Genomic DNA, 10883 nt, shown 5'->3' with positions numbered 1-10883 from the left:
GGACTGGTGTACTTGGTAGCATAAATTTTATAGTGACTACCAGGCCAGCAAGACCCTATCCTCCCCCAAAAAGCCAAAACTGGGGACTAGAATGTTCTTCAATGGCCAAGTGCCATGCACATTTCAGGAGCGCCCAAAGCTCTCTTGAAACTGTCTAAGAGGCTCACACACAAAAGAGCTCACAGATAGTACTTTGGTCACATTTACACATTTGGAAGTAAGGAGAGTGCATCACCCATCTGGAATAAAACAATGTCTTCTCTCAAACTCACAAGACACTTACATTGACAGGTAATATCTCTATATATGTATATGTATGTATGTATATATATATATATATATGTGTGTGTGTATATGCATATATATACATATATATGTACATATATGTGTATATACATACATATGCATACATATATATATCATGGCTCAGTAGCTAAGGTGCTTGTCTGCGAAGTCTAACAGCCCAGATTCGATTCCCCAGTACTCACGTAAAGCCAGATAGATGCACAAAGTGGTGCATGCATCTGGAGTTCATTTGCAGTGGTAGAAGGCTCTGGCATGCTCATATTTTTTCTCTTTCTTTCTGTCTCCTTGAAAATAAATAAATAAAATATTTTAAAATATATTTTTAATTTATTATTTATTTGCAAGGAGAGAGGGAGAATGGGAACAGCAGAGCCTGTTGCCACTGCAAATGAACTCCAGATGCATGCACCACCTTGTACATCTGGCTCTCAGGCTTAGCAATCAGGGTCTTTAACCAGAGACATCTCCAGTCCAACAGGTGCTATTCTGAGCACTGGAAGGGTGAGGGTTTCCCTGGTCCCCCACGACAACCCTGACAGTCAGGGACAATCAGCACCTGCCATTTACAGGCGTGGAATCCATAGAGTAAGTAGCTTCAGCTAACCAGCGGGCAGCCAAGAGTCTGCCCTGCACCCTGCCCCATCCCTGAGCTGCCCACCAGAGAGGACACCTTAGTCGCTTTGCAGGACGGTCCCCCGTGCTGTCCTGTCAGCCTTTCACAGCGCGGCTCCTGGCCATAACTTGACAAATGAGGAAATGGAGGCACAGAGAGGCTGGAGTGACTTGCCTACAGTCACACCCTTCAGAGGCGGAGTCTTTCTAACGCCAGAGCCTGACCTCTGTCCCAGCACACTAAGGGCAGATGACAGGCACCAAAAGGGCAATCAATGTGTGTTCGCAGTGGGGACAAACCACCCATCCCCTGGGCCACGGCCCAGCACATACCAACCATTGCAATCTGTTGCCCCAGCCCCTCAGTCGCTGTAGGAATCTGAATAAGGAAGGCGCACGCGCAGGGTGCGCTGTGGCAAAGGCATGTTTCAGGTCCACACTCCTGAGACTGGTGGCCATCTGCCATTCATTCGCTCGCTCCATGAGGACTGACGGAGCTCACTGCGCATGGCGTGTCCTTTCCTGCCCTTGAGTCGCTGTAAGGAAGAGGGCTGGAGCTGCCGCCCAGTGAGGTGTGAGGCAGACCCCAGGCAAGAAGAGGGAAGTGCTGGGGCAGCCGTGGCTCCAGTCACAGGCTGAGGGGCAGGGCCTGGCGCTGACTCGAGGGCTGGGGGCGTCCCAGGTTTGGGTTTCTCTGTGTGTGCATGGGGACAAGAAGAGCTCAGTGAGTAGCTCTCAGGTCTCCCTGGTCTCACTCCTCATGTGTTATAGAGCCCAGCTGCTGGCCCAGGGCCGTCCTTCGTCTGCAATGTCGGTCACTCCAGATCTCTGCTCACCTCAGGGGCCCTGTCCCTGGGCTTGATAAGCATGTTCCCCTTGAGTCGAGTGTCTCGCACCCAGCAGCACGTTCAGAGGACGCCCGAATGGCCACACATGGTGGTGCTGTTGTCTCCCATGGTTCTTTCTCAGACAGCACGGGCAACAGCTGTCCCCGGAGGTCTGGGAACAAAGAGGCTCATTGATGTCTGCAGAGAACAAGTTTAAGTCTGGGGTAAGGAGTTGAGTTCTTGGCTCACAAAGGGGTCTGATCTTATTCCACACTCCCGGGATGCACCATCCTTGGGATCTAACATGTGAGATCTCAGGAGTTCCAAGCTCAGAATTCCTTCCCTAGAGGCCCCGGGCAGGGTCCAGCCTACAGTTGGTGGTACCTGTGAGAGCTGGTTCTCTCCAGTTCTGCATGTCTGTTATTCCTAACCCTGCCACCCTGGAAAACCGCACAGGGCTTGTGAGGGCCACTCACATTTGCTGTCTCTGCTCTGATTTTGAGGTGTGAAGCAGCAAGCCAATGTCCAGAGAAGGGGGCTGGATGGGTGGACATTCACACAGTGAGTGACAGGTCAGATGGAGACCAGACCTTCCAAAGGTCTCCCCTGTGAAAACGTTTATGTTTGTGTAAATTTAAAGAGCAAACCACCTCGGGTTTTTAGGGAGGGCAGAGGGTGTTGTCCAGGGAGGAGGCCAGCTGACTTCCTGTAGTTTCTGCATCATCCCCACAGGTCTGTTCATTAATTATTAGCTGCTCTGGAGGTAGGAGATGTTCAGAGGGCTTTTTTTCCCCCAGTAGCTCCTGGTCTTTATAAGCCACACTGCAGCTCAGACAGTCACCTGGAGCCACTACAGGACAAAGTGTGCCGTGAGTAACCCAGCGACAGTGGGGACAGCGGAGCTGTCTGAGGGAGGGTGACCCATTGCCCTGGTGTGCCCAAGATGGAGGGCTTTCCTGGGTGGTGAGACATCAGTGCTGAAGTCAGAAAAGTCCAAGGCAAATTGGATGGTCAGTCACCCACCCTAAACATGCGACATGCTGACATTGAAAAGAACCCTAATGCACCTGAACCCAATGCCCCCACTACACTACTGGACTGCTGGTACCCAAACCCCCAAAGCTTCCTGACCAGCCCAGGATAGCATCCACTAAGGCCAGGTCTTCTGGTTCCCAGGCCAGGTGCTGTTGTCAGGACAGAGGGAACTTCTACGTAATGTCCTGAAGAGAAGTGTATGTGCTCGGGAGGGAGGGCCCATTCTAGGGAGCCGTGCGAGGGGCGATGCTTAGGCAGGGAGAGGAATGGTCCCACCCAGCTGTGTTCTTAAAGTGGTGCTAAAGGTAAGCAGAGGAGAAAGGTCAGAAAAGAGCTACTGCAGTGGCCCAGGTCATGAACAAGCATAGCTCATGGGTCAGATGTGGCTCACTACCCAAGCAAGCTCAGAATGCAAGGCCCAGAATGCCACACAAAATTTCTGAATATAAAGTGAAATTATAGGCTGTAAGTATAAAAGTAAGAAGTATAAGTGATTGAGGGTTGGGGACATGGCTTGGTGGTTAAAACACTTGCCTGTGAAGCCTCAGGACCCTGGTTCGATTACCTAGTACCCACGTAAAAGCAGATGCACAAGGTATGCATATGTCTGGAATAGGTTTGCAGTGGCTAGAGGCCCTGGTATGCCCCCCTCAAACAAGTAAATAAATGAATAAAATATTTTTAACAAAAAAATAAAGAAGGCACTGAAGAGATAGCTTGGTGGTTAAGTGATTGCCTGTGAAGCCTAAGAACCTTGGTTCAAGGCTTGGCTCCCTAGGACCCATGTAAGCCAGACATACAAGGGGATGTACGTGTTTGGATTTCATTTGCAGTGGCTGGGGGCCCTAGCACACCCTTTCTATCTTTATCTGCCTCTTTCTCTCTCTGTCTGTCACTCTCAAAAATATAAATAAAGATAAACAAAAATTGGGGGAAAAAGTATGTGATTGAAAACTATCACTGGGCCTAGGGGCCCCAGGTCTGTAATCCCAGCTACTCAGGAGGCAGAGGCAAAGACTCCAAGTTCAAGGACAGCCTAAAAAGCTAAAAAAGAAGAAAAAGAAGAAGAAGAAGGAGAAGAAGGAGGAGGAGGAGGAGGAGGAGGAGGAGAAGAAGAAGAGGAAGAAGTTGGGGATGTAGTTCAATGATAGAGATTTGCATAGCATGTATGAGTCTCTTGGTTCAAGGCCCAGTTCCACAAAAACAAAAAGAAAGAAAGAAAGAAAAAATCAACAGACAATATTTTGTGACACCTGAAAAAAAATTGAAATTCAGATGTCAGAGTCCATAAATAGTGTTTTATTGGAACACAGCCCGGCCTATTGTTTGTACAGCTGCTTCCCAGGGACAGTGCAAGAGTAGAGATGGTTAACAAATACTAACTGGCAAAGACACCATGTGGGAGGTTTCTAATCCCTGGTCTCAGAGAAAAACATGGAAACAGGGACAAAGACCCTAGTGTGAATCCAAAAAGAGACTTCCAGGAAGTGCAGGTGAGTTAAATGGTCCAGGGAGGGACCTCCAGATGTGCAGGTGAGATGAATGATCCAGAGAGGGACTTCCAGATGTGCAGGTGAGATGAATGATCCAGGGAGGGACTTCCAGATGTGCAGGTGAGATGAATGATCCAGGGAGGGACTTCCAGATGTGCAGGTGAGATGAATGATCCAGGGAGGGACTTCCAGATGTGCAGGTGAGATGAATGATCCAGAGAGGGACTTCCAGATGTGCAGGTGAGGTGAATGATCCAGAGAGGGACTTCCAGGACGTGCAGGTGAGGTAAATGATCCAGGGAGGGGCTTCCAGGATGTGCAGGTGAGATGAATGATGCAGGGAGGGGCTTCCAGATGTGCAGGTGAGATGAATGATGCAGGGAGGGACCTCCAGATGTGCAGGTGAGTTGGCCGGTTGTGCAGAGTGGGTGGGAGGTGAGGGAGATTCTCAGGGTACTAGGTTAGCTTTTGCCCTGGGCATCCAGTCATGTCCTAATCACTGGCTAGAACAAGAACAGCGTTGGAGAGAATGTCAAGCAGCCTGTGGGCAGGTCAAGTTCACGATGAGAGGGAGATCAGTGTAACTGCTGCAACCTTGAGCTAGTCCCTTACTGAACAGCACTTGCCTCCTCGGGAAAGGTGATCACAGGAAGATGAGTTCTGCTGGCTTGCCCCTGAGTGGGGGATCTATAGGAAAGTGCAGGAAAGAGGTGTGCTGACTGTACAGTGGCAAGAGCAGCTGCTCCAGGAGCCTTGACATCCATACCCTCCTGGCCTGTCCTGGCTGATGAGATGAAGGCACTGGAAAGGGCACCATGCAGGAAGCACGGCCTTGTACTGACTGCAGACCTGGGCTCCAGCTAGGCCCTTTTCTGGTTGGTAACTTGGGCAAGTCATTTTAGGACCCTTTCTCTCCTTCTCTCTGAAACGAGAGCAACATTAGTAGAACCTCTCACTAGATTTTTAATATTTATTTATTTATTTATGAGAGAGAGAAAGAGATATGCCACACCAGGACATCCAGCCAATGCAAATGAACTCCAGATGCACGTGCCACCTCGTGTATCTGGCTTACATGGGTCCTGGGGAATCAAACCTCCAGCCCCTTTCTCTAGTTTAGACTACTCCCATGAAGGTTTTCTATGGAAGACCTTATCTGAAACAACTTGAGTGGGTATAAGCAGTCATTTAAAGAGACCCCAGCTTCTTCCCGCACAAGTCTGGGCACTAACCCCTAACCTCCCCACCTAGCAGTGGCTGCCTCCCCACCTCTGGGGCCGTGTCCACTGCCATCTTCTCAGCAGGGTTCCCTGTCGGCTACACCATGTCCAGGGCATCTCTTTTTCTCTGCAGATCTGTGAGCTCCAGGATGCACTGTGCCAGCTGTGTGGGCCTCCTCCTGGCTGGATTCCTGGCCCTTTCTCACAGTGAGCTTGATGAGATAGGTGAATCCGACATCTACCCATTCTTAACTGCACCCCCGAACGTTCAGATCGCTCCTGGAAATACCAACTTTGCCTTCCGCTTCTACCACCTGATTGCATCCCAAAACCCCAGAAAGAACATCTTCTTCTCCCCACTGAGTATCTCACTTGCCTTCTCCATGCTGTCGCTGGGGGCCGACAAGTCCAGCCAGAGTCAGATCCTCGAAGGCCTGGGCTTCAACCTCACAGCGCTGTCTGTGCCCGACATCCATGAGGGCTTCCGGTACCTGCTGCGAATGCTCATGCACCCGGACCATCCTGACTTAGAAACCCACGTGGGCATAGCCTTGTTCCTGAGCCCTAACCTGAAGCTACTCCCACGGTTCATTTATGACATCGAGGGTTTCTATAACGCAAAGCTCCACCGCCCCAACTTCACAGATGTCGCGGGTACAAGCCGGCTCATCAACGACTATGTCAGGGAAAAAACTAATGGGAAGATCTCAAATTTGGTCAGCCAACTGAGCCGGGACATGAAGATGGTGTTGGTGAATTTCATCTACTTCAAAGGTGAGGTTAACCTGCTAGGACGCAGGCGCGGACAGACCACTGGCGTGCCCGGGCACCTCCGGGTCCGTCCTTGGTCACATCTGTTTGTGAACACTTCCAGTGCTCCGTGAGACTCAGCCCACTTCCAGATCTCAGCTCATAGCCAGCTCCCACCCACAATCAACAGGGAACAAATTCTGGGAAACATTCCCAGCTAATAATCCAGGCAAATTAGTCATCACACACATGGGGTAGATGTGGAATTTTCACGCAGTTGAAAACATGAAGACACTGAGGAAGGGAAGACAGTCAGTACTTGCTTCCCAGTCAGGGGGACGTGCAGGGTGGATGGCTCGGGACCCCAGAAACCTCTCTTTATTTACTCTTCCATGGAGACCTCAGTGCATTCTCCCTGCCCTCACCACCTCAGTGTCTGTCACCTCCAGTTCCCACTCCCCTCTGCACACAGCTTAGAGTCAGTGACCTTGGCTGTAAACATGCCTTTCGAATGCTTGTAGCCTCCCCCCTCGCTCTCCTCTCTATCCATACGTAGCAAGGCTGCACACCTACGTCACCCCAGTAGCCCATCTCATCTACCTTAGCACCTGCGTTTAGATGTGGCTGGTGGGAAGCCTCCCTAGTGAAGATGGTCTCGCCGGGTGTTTGTGAGCTTGGCTCTTCGCTGGGCATTGCACATGCCCGTGATTCCCCGCCCCCCCCCCCCACACACACTTATTTTCTCCCAAGGGCAAATGCTGGCAACTTCCTCCTTGGCTCCCCACTCCACTTCCCCTTAGTAACCTTGCCTCCTACTCCATTGGGAGACCAGTGGTCAGCTCTAGGAAACCTCTCATCAGCTCAGCACCGCATCTTTTCCTCCCTCTACACTGGAGCACAAACTTAGGCTCCTTCTCTCCCAGCAGCAGAAGGGCACGCCTCTTCAGGAAGCCTGGCCCTCTGCTCGGACTCCGCCTTCACTCTCCTCCTCAAGGATGCTTGCTACAAGCTGAGATCCGCAAGGGGACGGAACCCCATTGCCCTCTGAAGGTTTTCACGAGCAGGTGTGACTGTGGACAGACCACGAGGTGCCTGGGTATTCTAGTCCGTCCCTATCGCCCGGCCTTCTTGTCTCTGGGACAGAATGCCTGATGTGTTCGTTTTGCTCATGGCTTCAGAGGTTTCTGTCCATCAGGGCAGAGCGGCTCGCACCCCAGCAGACAGAAGCAGAAGAGCAGGCACTTACAGGAAGGAGCCTGGGTACGTGCCCAGCGACCTGCTTCCTCAACCAGACCCCACCTTCCACAGTTCTATCATTTCTAAACATTCTAACAGACCTTAAATCCATCAGTGATTAAACATTCATTAGGTCAGAGGCCTCATGGTGTAACTGTTTCTTGGAACCACCCTTGTGAGCATACCCATCAGACCCATAGGTGCGGTTTACTAATCTCTTGGGTATTTCTCAATTCAATCAAGATCAACCATCACAGGGGGACACTCCTCTGGATGGCTTCAGTGGCACACACTGACGGGACGGTGAGGAGGGCTCCACAGTGGCTGTGCTGTGGCCCAGGTGGCCTTCCCCGCCGGGGCATTGGCTTCCTGGTCACCAAAGCTCTGTGCCTCTTCTGCCCACTTCAGGTCTGTGGGAGAAGCCCTTTCCTCCATCCAGGATTGCGCTCCGTGACTTCCACATAGATGACAAAACGATCGTGCAGGTTCCCATGATGATGCACTTTCAGGAGCCCCACTGGTATTTTCGAGACAAGCGCGTGCCCTGCTCGGTCCTGAGGATGGATTACCGAGGCAGCATGGTGGCACTCTTTGTCCTTCCTCACGAGGGCAAGATGCACGAGGTGGAGCAGGTGTTGTCCCCGGATATGCTACAGCGGTGGCTCTACTTGCTCCAGAACAGGTAAGCAGCACGGCACACTTCTGGTGGACCTCAACCGAACTGCCTGCCCATCACCTTCCTCGTGAAACCCAGTGCCCAGAATAGGGAGTCATGGCTGCGCCCCCTTGCTCTGAGACTTCCCATGGGTCTCCTCAGACAGCAAACCCTCTTGTGTCCCTTGAGTCCATGGTTCTCCTCTCCCTTCAGTGCAGAGAACTCTCTAAGTGTTGGGAGTTCTGGCTTTTTCCCACTGCTCGAGGCTTGAGTTGAAGGACGCCCTCTCTGAGAGTCAGCCCTTGTGTAGCAAAGGTGGAGCCCTCCAGCCAGATGATGGCCTGAGTGGGCAGAGAAGGCCTTAGGAAAATTCTATCTACCCACCCAAGCAAGGAGCAAGACAAGGCCTCTCCCTGGAGCCCCAACTAGGAAAGTTTCCCAACGTGTAGAGGGTGGGGATTCACATGGCTCTTGTAACACGAAGTTAATTCATAGCTACCAGATGATCCAAGGCTGAGGGAATGATTCAGTCAGGACAGTGTTTGCCAGGCAAGCATGAGGACCTAAGATCAGCTCCCTAGTGCCCAGGCAAAAGCTGGGTGTGGCAGTGTGCATCTCTATTTCCAGAGTTGGGGAGGCACAGACTGAGGACTTCCAGGACTTGCTGGCTAGCTAGTCTAGCTGAATTGGTAAGCTCCAGGTTCTGTGAGAGAGCCTGTCTCAAAAAGAAAGGTGGAAATATATTAAGGAGAAGGAATACACCCAGCATCATATTTGGCCTCCACATGCGTGTGTATCCACACGCCCACATGCATGCATGTACATGTACACACACACACACACACACGCACGCACGCACGCACGCACGCATGCACACAAGGCAGATGCACCGATTGGGCCCCAGCAGAGTCAAAGGCATCCCGCCACAAAGAGCAGCTTGTGCCCATCTCTGCAGGCACACCCCAGAATGCTACCTCTGGGGAACATGAGTTTCCTGGGCCAGTTAAGGAGACAGCTGGGGCTTGTAGCCACTGTGGGAGCTCAACTGAGGGGTTACCTGAGTCACAGGTGTTTCTGTCAGGGAAGTAGGGCAGTCATATGCCTCTGCCAACTGCTCTTCCCTGGGGGTCCCAGCTGCTTCAAGAATCCAACGCGTGCCCTCACTGGCTCTTGCAGGTACTTTCACAAGAGACTCACCTTGTACATGCCCAAGTTCTCTGTCTCCAGTTCCTATGAGCTGGATCGGATTCTGCCCATGATGGGCTTTGGGGACCTGTTCTCACCAAATGCCAGTTTTTCCGGCATCACGACACAACAGAAACTGTGGCTATCCAAAGTGAGTAGTCAAGGGTCCTCAGACCTGCACACCCCTGAGAAGGACACCTGCCCCTCTGAAACAGGCACGTGGTGGGGTTTCCTGTTACCATGTGGGGTCTCTGAGCTGAGTCTTCTCAGTCACCCATGGAGATCAGCATCCACGGACCAGTCTGCTAGGTGCAAGGCCACAGTCTCAGTGCTGCTGAGACAGCTCACAGCACCCAGCACTGACCAGCACCTGCCCTCAGATGTGCCCCAAAGCAGGCCAGGGGGCCTCATGTCTGCCTGGGCCGCGGTCGTATGGTGGATACAACTCAGGGGAAGAAAAGGTTGTGGGCGAGGCCAGGGTGGGTGTGTTTTTAGATAAGAGCAACAGACCTATGACTTCTACTGCGGGAAATCAGTCATATGCTAAGGGAAACATCCTCTGTTCCGGGAATCTAAGTTCCCGTCTTGTCTCATATATGGTCTTGGGAGGCAGCCTGGCCTCTGAGGTAACTGTCCTCGTCTGTAAACTGGCCTTAATGCTACTGATCTTATAGGCAGTGCCATGTGCACGTGGCACACTGAGGGGCTCGGGATGGCAGTTATCATTTCCTGGGAGGGTGAGGAGGTCAGCAACCCTTCAGCGAGTGACCCGCCCTGAAGACAGCTTTGCAGCTCAGAAGTCAGTTGGTCCCACGCAGTTTCTGGTCCCCTCTCTTTCTCGGCACCCCCATGTTGCCTTGGAGATAATGCCAGTGATTTCTCCTTCAGAGTTTCCACAAGGCAACCATGGACGTGAATGAAGTTGGCACTGAGGCCGCGGCGGTCACTGGCGTCTCCACTGTGTTTCTTTCTGCCCAGCAAGACTATCGTGTCCTTATGTTCGACCGGCCCTTCTTTGTGGCACTTTTTTCCAACATGACCCGCTCTCTGCTCTTCCTGGGAAAAGTGGTCAACCCCATGGAGTCATAGCCTCCCGGGACTGGCTGGTGTGTCACAAGAAGGCTGCGTGCAAGCAGCTCTGTGTCCTTGGCTGGGAACAGGGAAGAGGTTCCCACCCGAGGAAGAAGCCAGGGGAAGGGGAGGGACGTGGGCAGGGCAGAATGGACTGGAAAGTGCAAGAGGCCCTTCTATGGGGCCACACTGATTAAACCAAATGACAGCTCTGACACCCTGGTGTGTACAGTATGATGTTTTACATGCAATAGCCGCTTATAGATATGTCCATTACCTGTCCCTCTGGAGCTTACCCTGCACTTACCTAGCAAACCTGGTGTTTTCCTTGTTATTGTTGTTTTGGAGGCAAGTCCAACAGACTGGCCTTTTTTATGCAAGAGAGAGAGAGGGAATTGAGGCACCAGGGCCTTGAGCCAGTGCAATGGAGCTCCAGACGCACGCACCACCTTGTGCGCATGGAGACCTTGTGTGCTTGTGTCTCTTTTTGCGT

At 51.9% G+C, this 10883-nt stretch overlaps 1 protein-coding gene across 1 annotated transcript; it reads left to right on the top strand.

Annotated features, from left to right (window-relative positions):
- Positions 1–2517: 2517 nt before the first annotated feature.
- On the top strand, positions 2518–10605 carry Serpina4 (serpin family A member 4). The gene is made up of 5 exons (XM_004665554.2): positions 2518–2614; positions 5627–6267; positions 7888–8161; positions 9311–9470; positions 10208–10605. Exons 2-5 carry the CDS (start codon positions 5643–5645, stop codon positions 10406–10408), a joined length of 1260 nt encoding a protein of 419 aa, XP_004665611.2. The 5' UTR covers positions 2518–2614; positions 5627–5642; the 3' UTR covers positions 10409–10605.
- The last annotated feature ends 278 nt before the right edge of the window (positions 10606–10883 follow it).

The sequence above is a fragment of the Jaculus jaculus genome, chromosome 7 (assembly GCF_020740685.1).
Source record: "Jaculus jaculus isolate mJacJac1 chromosome 7, mJacJac1.mat.Y.cur, whole genome shotgun sequence".
Classification (NCBI taxonomy): domain Eukaryota; kingdom Metazoa; phylum Chordata; class Mammalia; order Rodentia; family Dipodidae; genus Jaculus; species Jaculus jaculus.
This window is presented reverse-complemented; position numbering and strand designations above follow the sequence as displayed.

What these genes read in the sequence shown, in the direction of transcription:
- Serpina4 (XM_004665554.2), top strand. Translation starts at nt 5,643, where the DNA reads ATGCACTGTGCCAGCTGTGTGGGCCTCCTCCTGGCTGGATTCCTGGCC. An exon ending in CTCTACTTGCTCCAGAACAG is followed by an intron (nt 8,162 to 9,310) that starts GTAAGCAGCACG and finishes TGGCTCTTGCAG; the next exon opens with GTACTTTCACAAGAGACTCA. An exon ending in AGAAACTGTGGCTATCCAAA is followed by an intron (nt 9,471 to 10,207) that starts GTGAGTAGTCAA and finishes TTTCTCCTTCAG; the next exon opens with AGTTTCCACAAGGCAACCAT.